Here is a 21,826-nt window from a genome sequence, read left to right on the forward strand (position 1 = left end):
TCAAACCGCCAACAAAAACAAACGCCGAATCTTCAATCCTACCAGTATTGAATATTATTCCCCAAAGGCGGAGTTTCCATTATTGCCCGGCCCATTTGCAATCTGTGCATGTCCCTACAAGTGTAAAGGACCAATAGTAGCGGTTCGGTAGGATATCTTATTTCGAATGCTGGATCGCACCGGGCCTCGGCAGTTGTTTGTGTTCAACTGGTTCGATAACAACTAACTTTGATTTCTTATTTTATGCTTATGGGGGAGAATTGTATACTATTTTATGTGGATTGTTTATGAATTATTTGTGGACTCATTTTTATTACTAGCAATATTTTGTGCAATAATCGGATTGAATAGTGCGGCAAAGTGGAGGGCCAATCGTATAATATTAAACAAGAGATGAAGGTAAGTACCTACTGTCTAGTATGGCTGCTACTTATTAATCACTCTGTATTCGAATTTCGCAATGTTCTATATTGGGGCTGTTCATAATTCCCTATCGTTCTAACACCGCGTAAATCCAAAAAAGTTCTTGGATTTTTGAATGTCGTTCGATAGATGTGCAATATTTTAAAAAATTTTGAAACAAACTTGTTTGGAAACTGTGTATTTCCTATCCAATTTTTTACAATAAGAGGTATGCTACTTAAGTTTTGATATAGAAATATAAAAATGAATATTTATGATTGGCTTTATTGGCTTTATTGTTCTTCAAAATATTCTCCAATAAAACTAATATACCTTTCAATACGTTTGAACCAATTGTCGAACCATTTTTTTCATTCCGATTAAGGTACCTCAAAACTATGTGATTTGAACACAACAATCGCTTCTTCAGGTGTGGCAAAAAGGTTGTCCTCGCAATATATTTTTGGAAGAAATCATTGGGTGCAAAACAAGGTCTGAACGGCGGATGATTCATCAATTCGATGCTTTGACTGTTCAAAACGTTTTTATTTGAGCTGATGTGAGAACATATGGATGATGATTGGTTTTCTTGACTTTCTTTCTAAGACTTCTAGCAAAAAAATGCTGGTATACCATTCATAATTGACCATTTTACGTTGCTCTAATAAAACGGTGGCAAATTATCCAGTTATTTCGAAAAAATAAGCTATTATTTGCTTCGAAGTACTTCGAGAGTGAACAACTTTTGTTGAACTCGGCTCGTCTTGGAAGACCCATACAATCGAGTGTTTAGTTTCTCGTTTATATGCAGATTCGTGGCCTGTCACGATGTTTTGAAGCACCGCGATTGAATTTTTTCAGGATTTCTTTGCACCAACTGAGTCAATGTCAAATTATGGTATCCAAAGCGAATAAATGTTTTCGATACCCAAATGTTCATATATTTTTGAATGTATGTGATTGGAGCTAATAACTAAGTATATCTCAATCTCACGGTATGTCACATGACGATTTTGTAACATCAGTTTATGCACAGCATCGATGTGTTCTGGCACAACAGTCGATTTTGGATGATCTTCACGAAATTCATCCTGTAGAGAAGTGCGAAAACGATTGAATTTGGAAAACTAGCGAAACACTTTTAAAAGCTCTCTCCTTATTTCTTTTAGTTTGAATCTATGGTTTCACACGAGACAAGAGTAAGTCAAAATAACATAAATCCCGTATCGTTCTCGTCAATTCCATAGTTTCTCGTCTCGTCTCGTTACCAGTTGTCTCGTCTCATCTCATCTCCCTTGATGCTAAATAATTCTTTAAATAAAAATCATTCAAGTATAAATTTCTTCAAAAATAAATATTTATGATAATAGAGATTTCAAAAAATTTTTGAATAAAAACTTCATAAAAAATTTTACGTGACCAAAAACAAGACTGTATTGCCCTGTATTGCCCGTAATATTTTCTATAACGTCGCATCTCGGGAAAACGAGACGAGAAAGAGATAAGATTAGAAAAATCTCGTTTTAGTGTGAAGCTCTTTTTGAAACCCTTTAAAATATTACCTAATATCAGTAACCTGTTTATGTAACGGAAAATATTTGTCTGGGAAAGACGAGACGAGAAAGAGACATGACGAGAAAAATCTCGCTTTAGTGTGAAGCTCTATTTGAGTCCCTTCAAATGATTACTTAATATCAATTACCTCTTTATGTAACTGAAACTAATTGTCTGGGAAAACGAGACGAGAAAGAGATAAGATTAGAAAAATCTCGTTTTAGTGTGAAGCTCTTTTTGAAACCCTTTAAAATATTACCTAATATCAGTAACCTGTTTATGAACTGAAACTAATTGTCTGGGAAAGTCGAGACGAGAAAGAAACATGACGAGAAAAATCTCGCTTTAGTGTGAAGCTCTATTTGAGTCCCTTCAAATGATTACTTAATATCACTAACCTCTTCAGGTAACTGAAACTAATTGTCTCGAGAAACCGAGACGAGAAAGAGACAAGACGAGAAAAATCTCGTTTTAGTGTGAAGCTCTTTTTGAAACCCTTTAAAATATTACCTAATATCACTAACCTCTTTATGTAACTAAAAATAATCGAGACATCTGAATATGTTATCAAAATTAAAAGAAAATCCTATAAGTACATAGATTTTATATTTGTCAAGTTTTTCTAATAGAACTTTCTATCATTTTTGTCAACACGTCTTATGTTTCATTTAGTGTATTCTTACCTTTCCTAGCAACACATCGTTTATTACAAATACTGTTTCTTCACAATGCGGTACTGAATATTCCGAATGAATAAACTATTGTAATATAAAAACCTTTCAACTATATAAGCAATATTTTCACATGGGAAAGCGTTATGTGTGTCAGCGAGAATGATTGACATTTATTAATTTAAAATAATATGTATTGTTTACAACGCATTGAACCTAGTAAAAGTTAAATTTTTTTTGTCTCGTAACCATTTAACAAACGCATCTTCTGTTTACATCTTTTGATGAGACTAACAAAACTCATGGTTATCGGTGTAGTTTCTTCAAACTATATTTAGTTCAATCAACAAATATTTTTAAATAAATACTATAATATAATCCGGACTATATCATATACATACAAAAAGCTCTATCTTCACATTGTGAATAAGTCAAGTTTTTCTGAAGATGCTCATGCTAGATTGGGCGTGCGCCAACTCGTTATTTTGATACCCGCCATAAAATTGTATGGCGCCATAAAATTGTATGGTAGAAGTTATTCTGTTACAATGTGCCAACTCGTGATCGTGGTTGTTATGAGGATTAGACAACTCGTAACAGAAGATTATGCTGCTTGGGACTTGTTGTTGAAAAGTTTATTCGGTAGAAGCCAAAAAAATTAACTGAGTATTGTGAACGCCATGTATGGAGAAAAACTGGAAAAAGTACTTTGGACAGTATTTAAAAGTGTCATTCATGTAACATGTTGCTGAGTTTTCTAGAAACTAAATTCCAGGTAATATTCTTAATGAATCCGTCACGAGGTGTATTATGTACTCGGAACCTTTTCGTTTATCTAAAATATCCCCGTCCTGAGTTGGCGCATTTTTATCTCAACGAATTGTAGCGCACCCGCTGAATTCGAGCGTCTTATACTGTCACGTGGTACGAGTTAGATTAAAACGTCAGATGGTGCGCCAAATGTGAAGAACGTCAAATGCAAATGGAGGACTGCAGGTTCTTCCTCAAGAAGTGGTATTCGGTTTTAGTTAAAGTATATAAATAACTGGTATTGGGTGAACAATCAATATTAAATTGGACGCCACCAGCTTTTTAAGGAACGAAGTTAAAAGTGATAAAAAAAGGTGAATAATCTGGAAACAACTTATGAATTAATAAAAACTAAAAAACTATCCCTGGATTCTTCAAAACAATTTCGTGTGCTAATTTATCGTTGCTTCTTAATGAAGAAAATTACTGTACAAGCTCTGCTCTATCAAAAAGAGCTATTTGTTATTGGTTTGCTGGTCCTGGTCGTCCATTTGAGGTGGTTACTCCAGAAAACATAAAAAAAATCCACATATGGTTATATATAATCGTAAATTTAAATTCGATCAAAAACAGCAACGCATTGATGATTCAGAGTAGTGTTTGACCATGTTTACACGTAATAAAACAGATTTTTGCGTCGATAGGTGACAATGGATGAAACATGGACTCATCACTTCACTCTGGAATCAAAACGATTTTAATCTGAGTAGACTGAAGCATGTGAACCACGTCCGAAGGTCAGCTGGGAAGGTTATGGCTTCAGTATATTGGGATGCGCATGGGACTATCTCCAGAAGGGATACACAATCAATTGCAAATACTACATAGAGTTGGTGGATCGTTTGAATGCGAAAATCAAGGAAAAGTGGCCTGATATGTCGAGAAAAAAACCACTGCTTCAAGTCGTTGGCTACTATGATTACTAACTCTTCACTGATCTCAAAAATGCTCGCTGGTAAGAAATTCAGCTCAAATGAAGAAGCAATAACCAAAAAAATGTGTTTTTCTTATTTAGTCACACGACTTATTGAATGATATATTGCAATTCAACTTTTGACAACAAATTTTCACTTAGAATGACATGTCAACGTTGAATAATTGCAATAATGAATTGGTTGTTGGCTTCATCCTCTAAAGTATTTAGCTCCAGAAAGCAGAGAGTGTCAAAAATCTACAATAATCTATATAAGCTAGTGTTTCTTAAATATAAATATATATACTCTACCCCCTTGTTTTCACCTAGAGTTTCTGCTATAATAACTAAAAGTACTTTTCCTTGTGATTTCTTATTATATACACTCAATTTGTATAAGTTCAGCACCCAGATTCAGCATTTTGTTAACTCAGGTCGTGAGATGAGATTATTATGGGTTAAGTTGATATGACCCAGTCGTAAGAGCGAGATTCTCAATTAGTTTGAACTGGTTTTGAGACATCATAAATTCATTAAAGCGATCGGATTTTTGGAAATAGGTGTTGAATAGTTTAGAGTGAGCTAAGTAAGTCAATTAACATTAGAAATAGAACTTTTTTATTCTTCAATATGAAGAAGTGTTTGTAATATTGCATATAATTCTGCAATAAATAAGTGATTGAATTTCAAAAGTGAGGATTGCTACTCCTACACCGTTTGATGATTTTGATGCTTCAGAAAATATTAAAAATTGGATTTGGTAGTGTTCTTGTCACTATTATGAATTGGTCATTCACTCTGTAGATTTTCAACTCTACACGATGTTTTTGTCACAGGTACTAAAGAAAAGTCTCAAGAAGTAATTGTAAGAAGTTTATTTTTTGTTTATTTGTGGATGTCATTGCAAAAATATGTTTTATATTCAAAGGGTACAAACCACAATTTTAATAACTCTATAAATATTATTTTTCACATCGAAAATGATTTATGTTCGCGTATTAAAAAGACAAACAATCTCTCACCTCCATCGGGATACACAAAACAGAAATAATAAATTTTATTACAGAAAAAAATAAACCGACGACGAACCGAGTCGGGTTCCAAGCACAATGCCAAGAATCTAAATGGAATTTCAAAGTCCATTTATCATATATTTCTTCTAGAATCTAGACGGCGGTATTTTTTTCACCTCCGAATTTTGTGCTGAGGTGAGAATTATTGGGATTTATTGTTGTTACTTTTTTCTTTTTTATAAACATGTATTTTTTATTCAGACTCGTATATTTCACTCGCAGGTGGATTTATTCTGAATCTGATCTTTTTTATGACCGTTTTAACACCATCTATCACAATTCTCGTTCCATGGACTCTACGTTAACTTACAACACTGGACATCATCGCCAAGTGAAAACTAATACTATGTCAATTTACTATCAATGTATTCTTAGAATTAAAATTAGTAGATGGAAAATGGAATAAATGAAAAATGAAAAAACAAGAAACGTTTACACTTGGTATTACTATGATCATTTTTCATAAAATCGTTGCAAAAACAAATGAATTCATTTAAAACTTCTGTTAGACACTAACAAAAGTGCAAAATTGCACATTTTCAAGTGATACTACAATCCATTCAGAAAGGTATAGAGTAATAAAATGGGGAATTCCGTCCATTTCGTCCTGCACTTGATAAAAAGAAAGAATCAATGCCAAACTATGGAAGTGGCTTAAATATTCGTTGAGTCCCTCTGTGATCCCTTTGTATGCCTAATGACGTTTTATTACACTATACCATTCTGAAATAAACTGTAGAATTATCAAAGTGACGTTGATAGAAATTATTCTGTCTTTCTTTGTCTGTCTGGCTTCTAATGCTATGCAAAAAAATCAGTAGACGTACGAAAATGAAAATCTACAGAACAGCAAAAAGCTAGTGAAGTAAAAAATGACACCTTCGAAAAAAAGATAATGAGAACCATATATGGGCCAAAAAAGCTAGGTGACGGAAAATATAGAGTACTTATCAACGTAGAACTTAGATAAATCTGAAATGAAGATACTATAACCAGGTTTCTAAAATCGTAGCGATAACGATGGTAAGGACACGTACAAAGAATGAAAAATAATAGTCAAGTAGAAAAAATTAACAAAATGGAAGCATTAGGAAACAGGCCCAGAAGAAGACCAAAAATCCAATGGGAAGGTTACAAATGATCTGTTTGCGGATGGTTAAACCAAAACAGAAAAAATGGAGACAAATAGCGGAAACAGTCAAAATAAGCAAGAAAAATGGTTAGAACGTGGATTGAATCACCACAATAAATGAGTCAAAAAGCTCTTGATTGAGCGGTTACTATTCCTATTGGAATGTACAACCTATTATATATAAAACTCCATCTTTTGCTTAAATCAAAAAACTTTTTTGTTTTTTTTTAGCGATATCTATTAGAGATATTCTAAAGTTTGATTCAGAAGTTCAATAACATTCCATTTCATAAAAAATTAAATGTTAATTATTGTCATAAAAAGCGAGAAAGTATGCGAAGTTTCAAGTCAATAAGTTGACGAAAGAATGATTTGATTATAAAATTCCATCTAAAATGAAAAATATACAAAACTCTCAAAATAAATTAATCATAATGTTTATTTTCTGACATCAAGTACAACATATCAACAATCAAGTTTTATAGCAGCTTTTACAACTTTAAATACACTCTGAGGTGAATGACAGGCTCTATTTTTTACATGCTGCGTTAATCTACCTTTCCAATATATTAACGACTATGTTATGGAGAGTCCTCCCCACATAACGATCTTGAAACCGAATACAACATGTTTAAGAGCAGCAGCAGCATTAAGTTTTCTTCTATTCCTTTACTCATATCATAAAATAATTGACTAACGGCCTAGAATGCGGATTTTGATTTGATTTATTAATAACATCTAAAGAAAATATCATCTTTGGTGTTAGTGATGTCTCATTTTAAGGGTTTACATTTGCTGCTTCAATTACAATTTTACTTCGACTTAAATTTTTTTTCAGTTAAGGAAAGAGATGATAGTCTGGTGAATAAATCACGAATTTTTTGCATGGCAAAATGAGATTTGTGTGCAGGGGGCGTTGTCTGCAAAAACAAAACACATTTGGATAGCTTTCCGCGTGTTTTCTCTTCAATTTTTTCCCGTAAAGTGGTCAGTAATGTCGAATAGTAATTTCCAGTTATTGTTCTACCCTTATCCAAAAAATCAATCAATCATAATTACTCCATGGCAATCCCAAAAAACTGAAGCAAGAAATTTTCCAGCAGATTTTTAGACACGAAACTTCTTAGGTCTTGAGGAATCAGAGTGTCGCCATTCCATCGATTGTTTCTTTGTTACTGGATCGTAGAAATGTACCCAAGTCTCATCCATAGTAACAATTCGGTTTAAGAAGTCTACGTCTACGCGATGCTTCTACCCTTGTACGCTTTTGGCTAACACTCAAAAATTTGGGAATTCATTTTGCAGCAATTTTACTCGTGTCCAAATTGACGTGAACTAAATGATGAACGCGTTCATATGAAATATTTAGTACTTCAGATATCCGTTTTAGACCAATTCGACGGTCTGATAAAATCATGTCAAGACTGCATCGATATATTAGGGGACTGACACAGAAACTGGTCTTCCCGATCGGTCATCATCTTCAATGGAAAATTTACCTCTTTTGACGCTTGTAGTCCAATTTTTCAGGGTCGCATACGAAGGACATTGATCACCAAGGGTATTAAGCATATCTTCGTAAATCTGTTTACCTCTTAACCATTTTAAATACAGGTACTTGAAGATGGCAGGATACTACAATTTTTCGATTTTCACAATTTCGGTGGACATCTTTTTTCTTTTAATTTATTGCGTAACTCTGGTTTCCTTTTTTGACGTCAAACTTTACACTGACACTAACTAGATATCAATACATCCTCGTAGAATGAAATTTCTTCAATAGAGTTTTATATTAAAGATCAACTTTAAAACTTAATAATAAAATTGAATTCACTATACCTAATGTTTATATTAAGCAGTCTTATTTGAAAAACACAATATTCTACATTTAAAATTCGTTAGATATATACTTTGAAATAAGAAGATAGAAGAGATTCTTAGCAATAAATTGAGTTGAATGGAACAGAGGAACGGAGAATGAAGTTGAATTATATGAGGAAAAATGAGACTCCGGAGAAGTACATATTAAGAATCCGTGTCTCACCCGAGCATTCGATAAAGTTTTCTTTGACAAGATGGAAAGAGAAAGTGACTACAATTGTTTATACAACAAGATCCGATTTTCATCTGATATGAACTGAAAAGGACATAAAGTTACTTTATACAGTTAGTCAATCTTCAATAGAAGCGGTATCATGAGAAGGAAAGTATAAACTGTAGTTCTGAATATACAAAAATAACCTACCACGACAATTAATTCAGTCATTATAATTATTGAGAACCCACAACTAAGTCCAAATTTGGTTTTCTAATGTGGTATCGTTCTTGTTTATAATATTTTCAAATTTATACATACACAGATAACGTCTACAACACGATAAAAAATAATAATTCACCTAGTACGTTAATCCTGAAATATTTGTATCTATTTATTTTTTTATTCCGGTATATCATCCTCTTCAGATCAAAAATTCGAAATGAATTAATAATTTGAAGGAGTGTGCTGGAGTTTTTAGAGATAATCGGATTAGTGTACACCATGCTAAACGTGCCGGTGCTTTACAAATCGGACCTGGTGTGCCGTTACATCTCTTCTCAGTAGGGGGCCACCGAGAGGATCTCCGTGCTCCAGGTAACGACCCGGAGGCTGCGCCGCGAGTTGATACTCAAGATGAATTAATTCATTTTCAGCTATGTGAAAATTTTGTTGAGCAGGAAATAATTTATAATGTTTCTATGAACAATAATTTTTCTTTTAAAACTATCTCTAATCAAATAAGAAATAATTATGTAAATTTCAAAATATATTGGTGGTGCCAAGTAACCAAGCGTAAAAAATCCCCAAATTATATTATCGAGAAAATTTTATTGTGAGTATAAGAAAAAGTTGTTTATTAAGAACAATATGTAGTTATTTTATTTATTTTTAACGTGCTCGGTTACTACGGCCACTTCCACAGGCGCAATTTCAATATATATCATTATATTTTAATGCTTCTAAATGTTCTAGATTTTAGGTCTCTTCTGATTTAAAAATAGTTTTTCTTTAATAATTTCTAAAAGATTGTTAAAAAATAGAAGTTTAAATCAGATAAATAAGTTTGCCTCATAGATCTATCCAGCTATCAGATCCTGAATTTAGATGCTTAGCTATTAAAAAAGCAAAAGCTGTATTGAAAGGAAATAATTATACGGAAAAAATGATAAATAACATATTCAATAAAAGGATAAACATACTACAATCAATTAAAAAACAAAACAGAAACAGAACATAAAACATTTTTTTCCCAACAATTATCGAATTTTTTCAATAAATATGATATTAGTATATATCATAAAGGACATAATACATTATCCAAATATTTCAGTGCCTTGTACTAATTGTGACTCTGTCTACATAGGACAGACATCTCAGTATTTAGAAAATAGTCATCAATATGATAATAAAATAGATTGGTTCACATTTATAAGAACGAAAAAGCTATAAATAATAAAAATGACTTAAATAATTTAAGTAAAACTTATAGCTCTATTTTTTAAATTCTAATAAAACTATAAATAATTTAATTGAGTACTGCTATATATTTGAGATATAAGGACTAGGGAAAAATTAATTTTTCTTATTAGAACAAAGTTCTAGTTTGATTTTATTCTCATTTTGATATTTATAATGAAGGTAATCTAATGATTACTATAAATACGCAAATTGTCAGTGTCAATATCATATGCTGATAAAGACTTAAAGAAAAGTCGAAACGTCAATTTTATCTATCATCTATCTATCAAAAATTATAAAAAAAAACTAATTTTGAAACAGAAGAGACCTAAAATCAAGAAGATTGAGAAGCATAAAGGTTTAAGAAATTAAAGAAATACATATGTGTATACATTAATACACCATGAATTTACAATTGGTCTATAGTAGGTATAGATTTGAGTTAGGAAAGTAATTTGTTGGGTTATCTCTGTGAGTAGGCTTAAGCTGAAACTGTCTTTGAGCGTCATATTTGTGGGATTCAGTCAAAATGTACTTGATCGTTAAATTGGAGCTGCAACTTGTATGAATAGGTCTGGACGTAGAAAACGTTAGATATCCATGGATCAATCTTGAGTGGCTGATTCTTAATCTTCTTACAATGGTTAAATAATGCCTACCAAGTTATTGGATTAAGATTGTTTTCAATTACTTATTCAACTTTCCCACTCAACCCTATATAGACTCTCACACTATTTACTAGTCACTGGTTCTGGTTTCATCATTATTTTTTCGACTTAATTCGTAAATATAACATTTGCTTTGTTTATCTTTTAAACTGATAAGAGGTTATATCAAAGTCCTTTTAAATGAATTTTCAAGCATTTGCATTTGCATTTGCACAGTTTACTCTTAAGACACCTTCTTTTCTTGGCATATATGTTCGTTTTATTAGCAATCTTAATCGGGACTCGTTGTATGTTGTTAACTTGAGACATACACTCAATCATATCTTTTCGAAGTAGCCTGTGGCTTGCTCCACTATTTAGAATAAAAACAATCACTCTTATTCGTTGTTCTTTACACTACTTCTGTAGTTATAATATCTTCTAGTTTTATTTCAGCTAAATTACCACCTTGCTTTCGTGGATAGACACCTCTTGAAGGGTATCTGGCTCCTCTTGGCCAGAAACTACCTCCTACTACTACTACTACCTACTTTGGACAAGAATTTTTTAGATATTTTGTACTTCCACAACCATAATATTGCCTTACTTTTGCTTCAAAAGAAAACTAATCAAAAGCAGACGAAATGTCACTTGCATTATTTATTTTTAGCTCGGCATGCTCTTGAATTTTCGGGCATCGATAACAGTAGATGACAGACTTTATCGTCCTATTCCATCTTAGCGCCAGCTGCCTCCAGCTCTAAGACAATTTCACTTTGCTCTTGAATTTCCATGTTTTTATCACATTTCAGTTTAATCAATTCACGTCGCAAATAGAGTTTTGACTAAACACTTTTCCGTTCAAATATATTTATAAGAGACTTTATCATTTGACTAGACGTCTTTGCATTTTTGATATACTCAACATGCTTATCTGTAACACACGCTGTCATTATAGATCGGGCTTTGGAATCACGAGCAATAGCTGTCTTATCATCCGCAGGGATCTCTTCCATATTCACCAATCAAGGACTCATTTCTCTTCCAGAAAATTCTTCAGTATAAATTTACATGTGAAAAATTTGAACTACTCAGTTGTGAATATGATGTCAAACTCTTCGACGCAGTCATTTCTCTATCGGAATCGGTAAAAATACTTTACACGAATCACAGAAAGCTAACTCAACTATAGTCCTTTATAAAAACATCACATAAAAAGTAATTTTTATGTGAAAGTGTGTACCAAGTCTCCAGTAAACATTTATTCAATAAAACTGACAATCTTTTTGAAATCTGACATTTTTTTGACATTCAACAACTTCACTACAATAGTGTTCACTAAGTATGAGCCCACATATGCATAGTCCTAATACAAAATGAACTTCACCGTCATAATATTTTTAATTAAGTCGATAAATATTTAAAATTTCTCATCTATTGAAATTTATTACAGACGGGATTGCATTAGGAACGCTTGACTCTTACATGCAATTTCTTGCATGGTCAAAAGATTGCATAGATGAATATTGCATGTAGCGTGTCTGTTGTCATTGCATTACGACTGCCCTTAATAAGAATCAATAAGTGAGTTAAGCATATACGTAACCTAAAATTTGATTCATTATTTTGTGATCGATTTAACAATGATGATAACAAAACTAAGTAAGTAACGAAGTGAAAAAGTGGATGACTGTCAATAATAATATCTACTGCTGCCTTGGTTTTGGAGCCTGATGGATAGGATGGTTGTAAAACCCAAACTAACTAGAATTGCACCTTGCACGAAGTAAAAATGATACCAAACCGATGATGTTGCAAGTTCGAGATCAGTTGAACTTCATGTGCGCATGCTTTTTATCAAGAAATATTGCACATTGCATTATATTGCACATTGCATTATATTGCACATTGCATTGTATTACACGTTGTATTGCATCATGTCAAGCGGCGTTTACTTTGTCTGTTGTTATAGCAATAAAAACAACGTATGTCATGGTACCTTTAGGTAACTACAAATTTGGTTTATGTTTTTATACCTTTTTTCTATTTAAATACCAATCGTAGATTTATTAAAGAATGTAAATATGCATTTGTAGAGTATAAACAATTATTTAGCAGAAGTAAACATAATTTTTTTAAATCTGAGTGCTAATTCTGGTTAATCATGTCTGACTAATGAAAGAAAATATACTTTCAAAGCTTGTTTTGTAGTAACCAGAACGACATTTAAAATTACAAGAAAAAATAAATTTTTCAATCACTATTATTTACAAAGAACATTAGAGATGAATCTAATAAGTTTTATCATCAATTATATTCGAAATAGACAATTTTGATGACAAAAAGACTGTAACATCGCAATGAAGGGTCTGTTCCAAAGTAAACCTCAGTGAATAGTCTCTCAACATGGTTAAGTTACAGTATTAACATCTGTTTAAGTTGTTCATGATGTTTTTGAAAATTGATTAGAAGTAAAATATAGTAAAGACATAAAGTAATGCTTTATAATTTGTAATATTCTTGTGAAACCGATGAAATCGAACGAAATTTGACAAAGACGACAAACCTTCTACACGGGCAGTTTCTTTGGAACTACAAATATGTTTTTTAAATAAGGAATTAGAGAAGTTAATTTTCTATTGTTAATTGTATTGAAATTGTACTTTCAAAGGGTTATTTGTGTACCTTTATGCAGTACGTAAAAATTCTTTTTACCATGAACTGCGATACTTAATGGAATTTTATAATGCATATGTTTGACATTAAAAGTAAATTATTCACCTTCAATTTTTATTGATGTAATGGTTTATATCTCAATTTTTATATAAATAATTCTCTTGTCACACATTTGCTTTTGCTTTTTCTTTGAATTACTAGTTCAGAATATGTAGAGTTTCATATAATGAACACAATATACTATGATTAGTTGAATTAGTAGTAATTTTAAAAATTCATAAAAAACGTTTCAAAATGAGCAGGTTTGTATACACTATATTAGGTATAATGATATTAAGAAGAGAGATATATACAAATATATTTGATGATTGATAGGCTTATTAAAAATCTTCTTCTTTTGTTATAAAGAACCGTGAAAAACCCGGAAACAACCATTCGAAACTCCCGCAGTTCTTGACTCTTTACACAGCACGATTCCTATTGATTTTATATACGAAAAAATTGCTATACAATTTCAAGTACTAATTATCGGCTTTCCTGACATGGCCGTTCCATTGAGGATGTTTAGATTTGAAACAGCGGTGGTAGGAGCTTACATTACAAAGGTATAACAAATTATACAACTAACATTTTCCAATAAGTGATAAACAAGAAAAAAACTGTAAAGTCCAGATAAATTACTAATATTAGGTTTGACCAAACAGAAGGAAGTCGACTTCTTCGTTAGATATTCAACAATTACCGTCGATTGTATGGTCTGGTCATGTATTTCTCGCTTGAGAGTACGACATTGTCCTAGGAAAGCTGAATACGGAACTTATGGTACCTTTTTGCCCATCGGTAATTTTCCATCCGGTATTTTTTCTTTTTTTCTATTCTATCAATTACTATTTCATGATTTGTTTCGCATCATCACTTGTTTAAACCTCATATCTGGATTTTCTGGAACTTGTTCTAAAATATATTTGAACCAGGTTTACAGCCAATCACTGTGATATTATAAGGAAAGCCTTGCTAATATTGTTATGAATGGTTATTTTAAAATCTATTATCTCATAAAATATGCATTAGAATCTAATTCTGTAAAGGGTAATTTTGTTTAAAAAAAAAGCGAGTAATTCTAATTTGTGATTTATTCCAATAGATAGAACATAGATTTATTGACGCGTCTGTATTATTGAATAAAATAATTCTGGTCACATTACAAACAGAATTATTGTTCAAGAAATTAATCTCATACCTAAATTGAAATACCAGGTGATAAGTGTGCATTCACATACAGCTTAATTTCGCATTTTATAAAAAAATATCAGTCTTCCTTTTTTATATCACGGCAAACATGATTACTTTATAAAATCAACCATTTACGCATGGCACCATTCGAATCAGCAATTCTTGAGAGGGCGCGTTCAACTGAAAAAACTCTTAAGCTTTATAATAGTAATTTGGACAAGTTGTATTTTCGCTATTTGCATTTTCTATGCTCAAAAAGACACACCTAATAGTTTTCTGTACTTGCCTATATATTTTAAAGAGAAAGTGTATCATTTTTTTGTTCGCGGTTTATTTTGTTTTTAGTTTTGACTGCATATCATTATTTATTTTTATCATTATAGTTATTCCAATATATATCAATTGCAGAAGTCAGTTATGCGAGGAACAATCAATATTTCATAAATACGCACGGTACTTATACCAAATTAAAAAATGAAAACTAATGTTTACTCCCCGTATAAAATTCGGTAAATATCTAGCAAACCGTCAGTCCACGTGAACTCATCATCCATTTATATTGGCCGAAGCTGTCGGAAGGCGTATATATGTACACAATTTCTTTGAAATATTCCTGCTAGACAGTCTGCGATAAGCAGTGGCGTGGCTGGATGAGATTTATTTTTTTCATTCTTCAAATAAATTGAAATATGGCGTTATTTAGACCTTGGCCGAATAAAGACAATGAAATTGCACAGTGTAATGAAAATAAAGACAGGTATTAATTTGATAAAAAAGATTTAGATATACAAACACAGCAAGTTCTTTTAAATGGATTCGAATGTTTAGAAAAGTAAAATATTCAGCAATCTGATAATACAATCATAATAAGAATTGCTGAATTAACTATGCCCGTGACACGTGAAAGGATTGTTATCTTTGAAAAGAGTTTACTTGAAAAAGCAAAAATCCTTTTTTATTTTCATTTTTTAATTTCATGACTAATTCTGATAGTTACGTATTAATGCCAAGGAAGCTACGGAGTTGGTGCCAATCTAAAACTAAAATTTTTGCGATACGTCATAAATTAGAAGACTTAACATACTTTATTAAAAAAAAACAAATTAGTGAACTGGATTTCTGTGAAAAGTGGACTGATTTAGAATTAAGCACAGATTTAAAACAGTCTCTATTTTCTTTTATCTGATGCTGTTGTTTTATGAACTATATGAACCAATAAATAGTCTTCCTAATGGTATCTGATTGTTCCTCTATGCCCCTTGTTCCTTCTATTCTATTTGTTTGGTTAGGTTAAGTTGGGAAGTTTTATGTCATTTGATTTGGTATAATTTCTTTTTTTTGGTGATATATTTAGCTCCCAAAATAAATTAAATGGCATCTTGTTCTGTTTTTTGGCAAACCTCAAATAAGCGTTTTCGTACCCCTCAAAAATGGCGTCAAAAATCAAGGAATCAATGAACAATTTATTGATGCATTAGCCTAGATTTTGCTGTGGTTGCATTACCTAATACGTAAGTTAGTTCTGATTTATATTTTTTTCAAAACTGAAAAAATAGAATTTAATCATATGAAAGTTGTGGCATGAAGAAAGTATTCAATCGGTGATACTTTTTATCATCCCACATGTTTCCAGCGCATTTACATGTAAATACTTTTTCGATTGACAAAATAAAAAACGATTTCATAAATAAAATTACTAACATCCTTAAACTCTAGTATATCACATTTATAGTACTTCTGTAAGTTAATCTGTATATTTACAACAGTCTCAAATACAATCTTAGTTAATAAAGTACATTTAGTGTCATGGTGGCATAACCGCCGCCGACCAGAGTCCAGACCAATAATTCAAGTGACCACGAGAGCTACGTTCGCCGTTTTTATTCCGGCCATTGTGCTCTCGAAACACGTGCTTTGTTCGGATGTTGTACAAAATGCGAACACCCACTATTCATTGCTATTTTAGCTGGATTTAAAAAAAAACCTTTGCAGCACGTGATCCACTGGACATACAATGCCATTGTATAAGGGAAAATTTAGGAGAATCGGATTCGTATTTTGTCCGGTGTTGAGGCGTTACTATCAGATTTGTGACATGAAATATATGGGCATTATCTTTCAAAAACCATAAATAATTGATCAAGAAATATATATGGGTGCATTAATAGCTGATTGGTTCATATTTTATGTAGACGTGCTGCAAAGAAAATAAAATAATTTTTATTCATTTGCATTTATATAAAATGTAATTTCGAAATCGGTTAAAAAGCGTGAAAAAAAGTACCGTAGCGGTTCATCTTTTCACGCTTTTGCGTTAAAAAAAGTGCCGTAACGTGTCATTTTTTGACGCAATTATAAAATTGTTTTATCAAAATTGTGGACGCTTTCTCTCTCATGTCAATTCGTTTCTCCGATAAACTGTCACACGTTCAAGAATTGTCAATAATTAAAAGGAGTGTAGTATTATTATTAGTGATGGAGAGTAATAGTGAAGAAAGTTTAAGCTGCACACCAGAAAATGTTGAATCGGCATCTGCAGCGACTATGAAGGGTGCTACTTTGAAACTAAATACAAAATGTTGACTATAGACCCAAAAATCTAAAACATTTATCCGTGAAGTAATTAATAAGTTTCTGTTGCAAGCTCCAGACTATCATTATCTCATGGATAAGGTATGATAGCAAAAAATTTTAATGTAAGCTTAGATATTATTTGTAGCATCTTTCAGGTTGCTTTAATATTCGGATTCGCAAGAGCTCTGCGAAGGGAGGAATTATATAAACTGAAGTGTAACGATATTAATAATACCGGAAATGTTTTAATTATCACAGTGCATGATACAAAAACTCATGTTCAACGTCGATTTACTGTTATTGGTGAAATATCTAACAATAGATTTATAAAAAATATAAAAAACTACGACCCACAAATTTCAAAACAGATAATTTATTTTTGCAATATAGAAATGGAAAATGCAAAACCCAAGTTGTAGGTATCATTACCTTTTCAAAAATTCTCTCGCTCATCGCAACATATTTGAATTTACCTAATCGAAAAAACTACACTGGTCATACATTTCGACGATCTTCAGTGTCTCTATTAGTGGATTCCGGTGGTGATATAATTCAACTAAAGAAGCATGGTGGATAGAAATCCAACACAGTTGCGGAGGGTTACGTACACGACTCAATAAAAAACAAAATGGATTCCGCAGTGAAAATTTTAACGGAAACAACTAGTTCGACTTCAAGCAAGATTGTAAATGTTCAGGATCCTATCAATAAATCAATAAGTACTAATACAACAATAAACGATGTTATTTCTTTGAAGTCTTTAAATGTTGCCAATTCAAGTACCAATAGTAATGTAACTTCTTTTTCACTTCAAATTAATAATGCTCACAGTTGTACTTTTAATATTACTTTTACAAAATGAAAATCGATAAAAGTTTTGTCGAATTTTGTTAAGTCTACGGACCTAGAAAACATTTCGTTTGAAACTCGTGAGTAAAATAACTTTTTTCACTCGTAGAAATTGCCGTCAAACCGTCCAATTCACTTGTTGCGTAAATAACTATTTCAATATTAGAAAAAATTAAATCGTTTAGCATATGAAAGTGTCACAGACAAGAAATAGATTTTGGAGATTAATTTTACTGCTTCGTCAACTCTGCAATAAATAAATATGTCGCAGATGTTTGTTATTTAAGTCATATGTACTAAAATTATCCTGAATCCGGACTTCAAAATAGGTCTATACATTTTATACAAGAAATTAAGCAGATTTTTTTTGAAATTATATTTGAGATGCATTGAATAATAAATCTTTGTACAATTGGGCTTTAAAAATGATTAAAATTATAGTTGCTGATGATGTTACAGCTAATAAATACATAGGTACTGAAATTATTAACTGAAAAGCTAAAATGTTACGAATATGATGGGGTTGAAATTATTTAAAAATCGTTGTATTCTCTCAAGAAATAGTTAAAATTGACCACTGTGATACCATAAAGTGCGTATACAGCAGGGGCACACACAAAAAGTATTAATATGTTCATTTACTGTCTAACTAGTTTTCCACAAATTACATTCATGTTTTAATAATTTCTACTTTATCACTCAATAGCTGATACTTTTCTTCTTAATTAGCAAAACCTTTTTTGATGTTCATGTAAATTTAGAGCGCTGTATCTCAATTAGTACGAGTTTTCAAATTGTTTTTTTACGATACGAAAAATTTATCTACGATATTAACTATGGAAAAAGAAGTTGAGCTACGAGTTTGATTAAAATTTTGTGTTTTTAGTAGTATAACAGTTACGGAATCGTTGAAAATATTGCGGAAGTATTTTGGATTCAGTGAAGTTTGTGAAGTCGTCGGAAACTAGCCTCATGCGAGTCGCCCACCCACATCTGTTATGACAAAAACAGAGAAGTTTAAGGTGAAGAAATGGTGCTGAAAAATCGTCATGTCGGCATTCAAGATATAGCAGATGCTCTAAATATCTCTTAAGGATCGACAAATTCTCAAAAATACTTTTTAATGTTTTGAATGTGAAGTGTGCCATTGCTAGATCTAAATCTTTTGCAAAATCAACGTCGAGTAGAGGTAGCAAAAGTCAATTTTTGACAATGTCACTGAGGACTCCACATTCATCTAATGCATAAATACTAATGTTTGATTATGAACATGACGACGAAACTATCCAACAATCTAGCGTATAAATGAAAATTGAAAAACCATGTCTGTCGAAAATGAGGTGATCCTTTTCGTATTTCTCCATTACAGTGGGGTTGTTCACCATGAAATAATTCCAAAAGACGTTTTAAGGAGCAATTTATCATAAACGTGGAGAAATTTGTCATAAACGATCGGATTTGTTAACAAATAATACATCGATTTTTGCTACGATAGTGCGCTGTCGTATTCCAGCATGATTGTAATATAACTATTGTAGCCATTCCAGCCGAGGAGACTTATCCTTGCAATGCTTGTATTGGCTCAAAAGAAGCCTATTTTAAAGACGAGAATAGAGATTTGTCTTAAAATACATGGAAATATTTTTTTAGTTAGTCCAGCTCAACTTTATAATTCAAATTATTCTTAAAAGCGAATTGTACAAAAAATTACGTCAAATATTGTATTCCATAGACATTTTAAATAGTTTAATTTTAAAAACAATTCAATTGCATAATTTTTTATTTGAGAATAAAAAATTTTTATATAGAAATATTTGATGAGATTCGATCTACCAATCCTTGTAAGCCGCGCTCACAAAACATTGAACCTATCTAAGCTATTTTACATGGAACCAGTTTCCATAGAAATTATATTCGGTATGGAATGGCATATCCAGACATTTCCAGTAACCTAAAACGGAAAGTATTTGAATGGAGAGATCCATGTTAGAAATCTCGCTCAGACATTGGATCCATAATCATGAAATCGGGTGTCACGGACATCATAAAACGTATAGTTGAGTTGAAATGTCAATATAAAGAAAGATGGACCATGAAAATCACGACATTTCGACTAAGAGACACCAGAAGAAAGGTAGGGAGTCCCCAGAAATAATGGCTTCATGATGTTAAGAGAGTAGCAGGCCGACACTGTAACGAAACCTCACACAGAATAGGAGATGGATATGTCCAGGATTAGATGCATAGCAGAACAAGATGAACACTGTGCAGACCCGTTCTCTGAGGACAATACTTTGGCAATCGAAACTTACGACATACAATTATGAGTGTTGATATAATGGTAGTAAATAGTGTGTTCAGAAAATATTTTTATGTATCTTACATATATTACGAACTCGCCACTGATATAGAACGTGAAGCCGGTCCTGTTCTAATATGTTATTGAAGCTAAAGTTTGGCAGATGCGCCGACTATTTGTTTGTATTTATTTTTGATGTTCACTCAAGAATGCGAAAGTTCTAGAATGTGATTTTAATATTATAAGTGGGGAAAGCTTAGCGGCCGGAGTTGATAAACAATTTGATGTCATAGAGATTAAATCGGGACAATGAAAAGTGTATTTAAATAAATTAAATGCTAAGTGTGGACACAAATATTAATGAATAGTTAATTGTGTGAGTCTTTTTGATTGAAAACTGTTTACGTAAATAAGAAAAAGAATATATCTGAGTATGAATGGTAAAACTATTTGATAGATGAAAATAACAGTAATTTTTTTTAAAAACGACAGCTATCATAATAATTCCATATGAATACCTAATTAATATTGGTTGTCGTTATTTCGTTTCAACATCGCGAGGTCTTAACTAGGCATTCAAAAGAGCGTATATCATCACTTAGAAGACTTTTCTTGATATGAAAATAGCTTAAACAACGCTACGCCACTGTTTAAATTCAAAAGAACCCTGCCGCTTGAAATGATTGTTTCACGTATTTACGGAAGTCCATCAATCTACCATTATTAACTTATTTTACTCGACATGATGGTTCTCGTTAGAAACATCTGATGGCTCGATGGTACCAGTCGTACCCGGTGAATATAAACAAGTTAATAAACTTGTAGTTGATGATCAGATGTTGCACCCTAGAGGTATATTAATGGAATCCGGTAATTTATCTTTAGGAAATGTGATACGAAATTTAGTTAATTGAGTAGAAAAATAGTAAAAATTGACTATTGTTCATTGATATTATTTTTATAATGTAACGCTACATATATTTATTGTAGAAATAAATTCACATCATTATTTCCATAATAAATCTATTTTTTATGTTTTCTAATTTTTTTTTCATATTTTAATATGTAATATACAATCATAATTTTTTCATTTCTATTATTTTTTTCGTATTATTTTTATTTGGGAACAATTTGATTATTCCTGGTAAGCCGACGTCTTGGTCAATTGAACAAACTAAAATACGGGACTTAATAGATTTTTTTATATTTAGAAAAGTCAAAATTTCATGAAAATAAAGGATAATCACGATTCATATTCAGATTTATTCATTATAAAAGAGAGAAAATGTCTTAAAAAGACGGAATCATTATTTGATAGAACCAAGGAGTGGGAAAGTATTAAAACTCAAAATTCTCGCTAATATAAGACTGTAATATAAATACCATCTTGAAGAAGTAGATATATTTGAATAATTATCACAAACAACAGTATACTCTAATACACGAGAAATTATACATATAACCCAACATACACAACCCAATGGAAATTAGGCCGTT

At 31.7% G+C, this 21,826-nt stretch overlaps 1 protein-coding gene across 1 annotated transcript in view; it reads left to right on the top strand.

The window, feature by feature from the left end:
- Window positions 1-216: 216 nt before the first annotated feature.
- LOC130891253 (LIM/homeobox protein Awh) overlaps window positions 217-21,826 on the top strand; it is a 60,733-nt gene continuing 39,123 nt past the window's right edge. Inside the window, exon 1 of the mRNA XM_057795886.1 lies at window positions 217-399. Within this exon, the coding sequence (XP_057651869.1) occupies window positions 394-399 (6 nt within the window). The 5' untranslated portion in view covers window positions 217-393. The remainder of the gene's footprint in view (window positions 400-21,826) is intronic.

The sequence above is a fragment of the Diorhabda carinulata genome, chromosome 3 (genome assembly GCF_026250575.1).
Source record: "Diorhabda carinulata isolate Delta chromosome 3, icDioCari1.1, whole genome shotgun sequence".
Lineage (NCBI taxonomy): Eukaryota > Metazoa > Arthropoda > Insecta > Coleoptera > Chrysomelidae > Diorhabda > Diorhabda carinulata.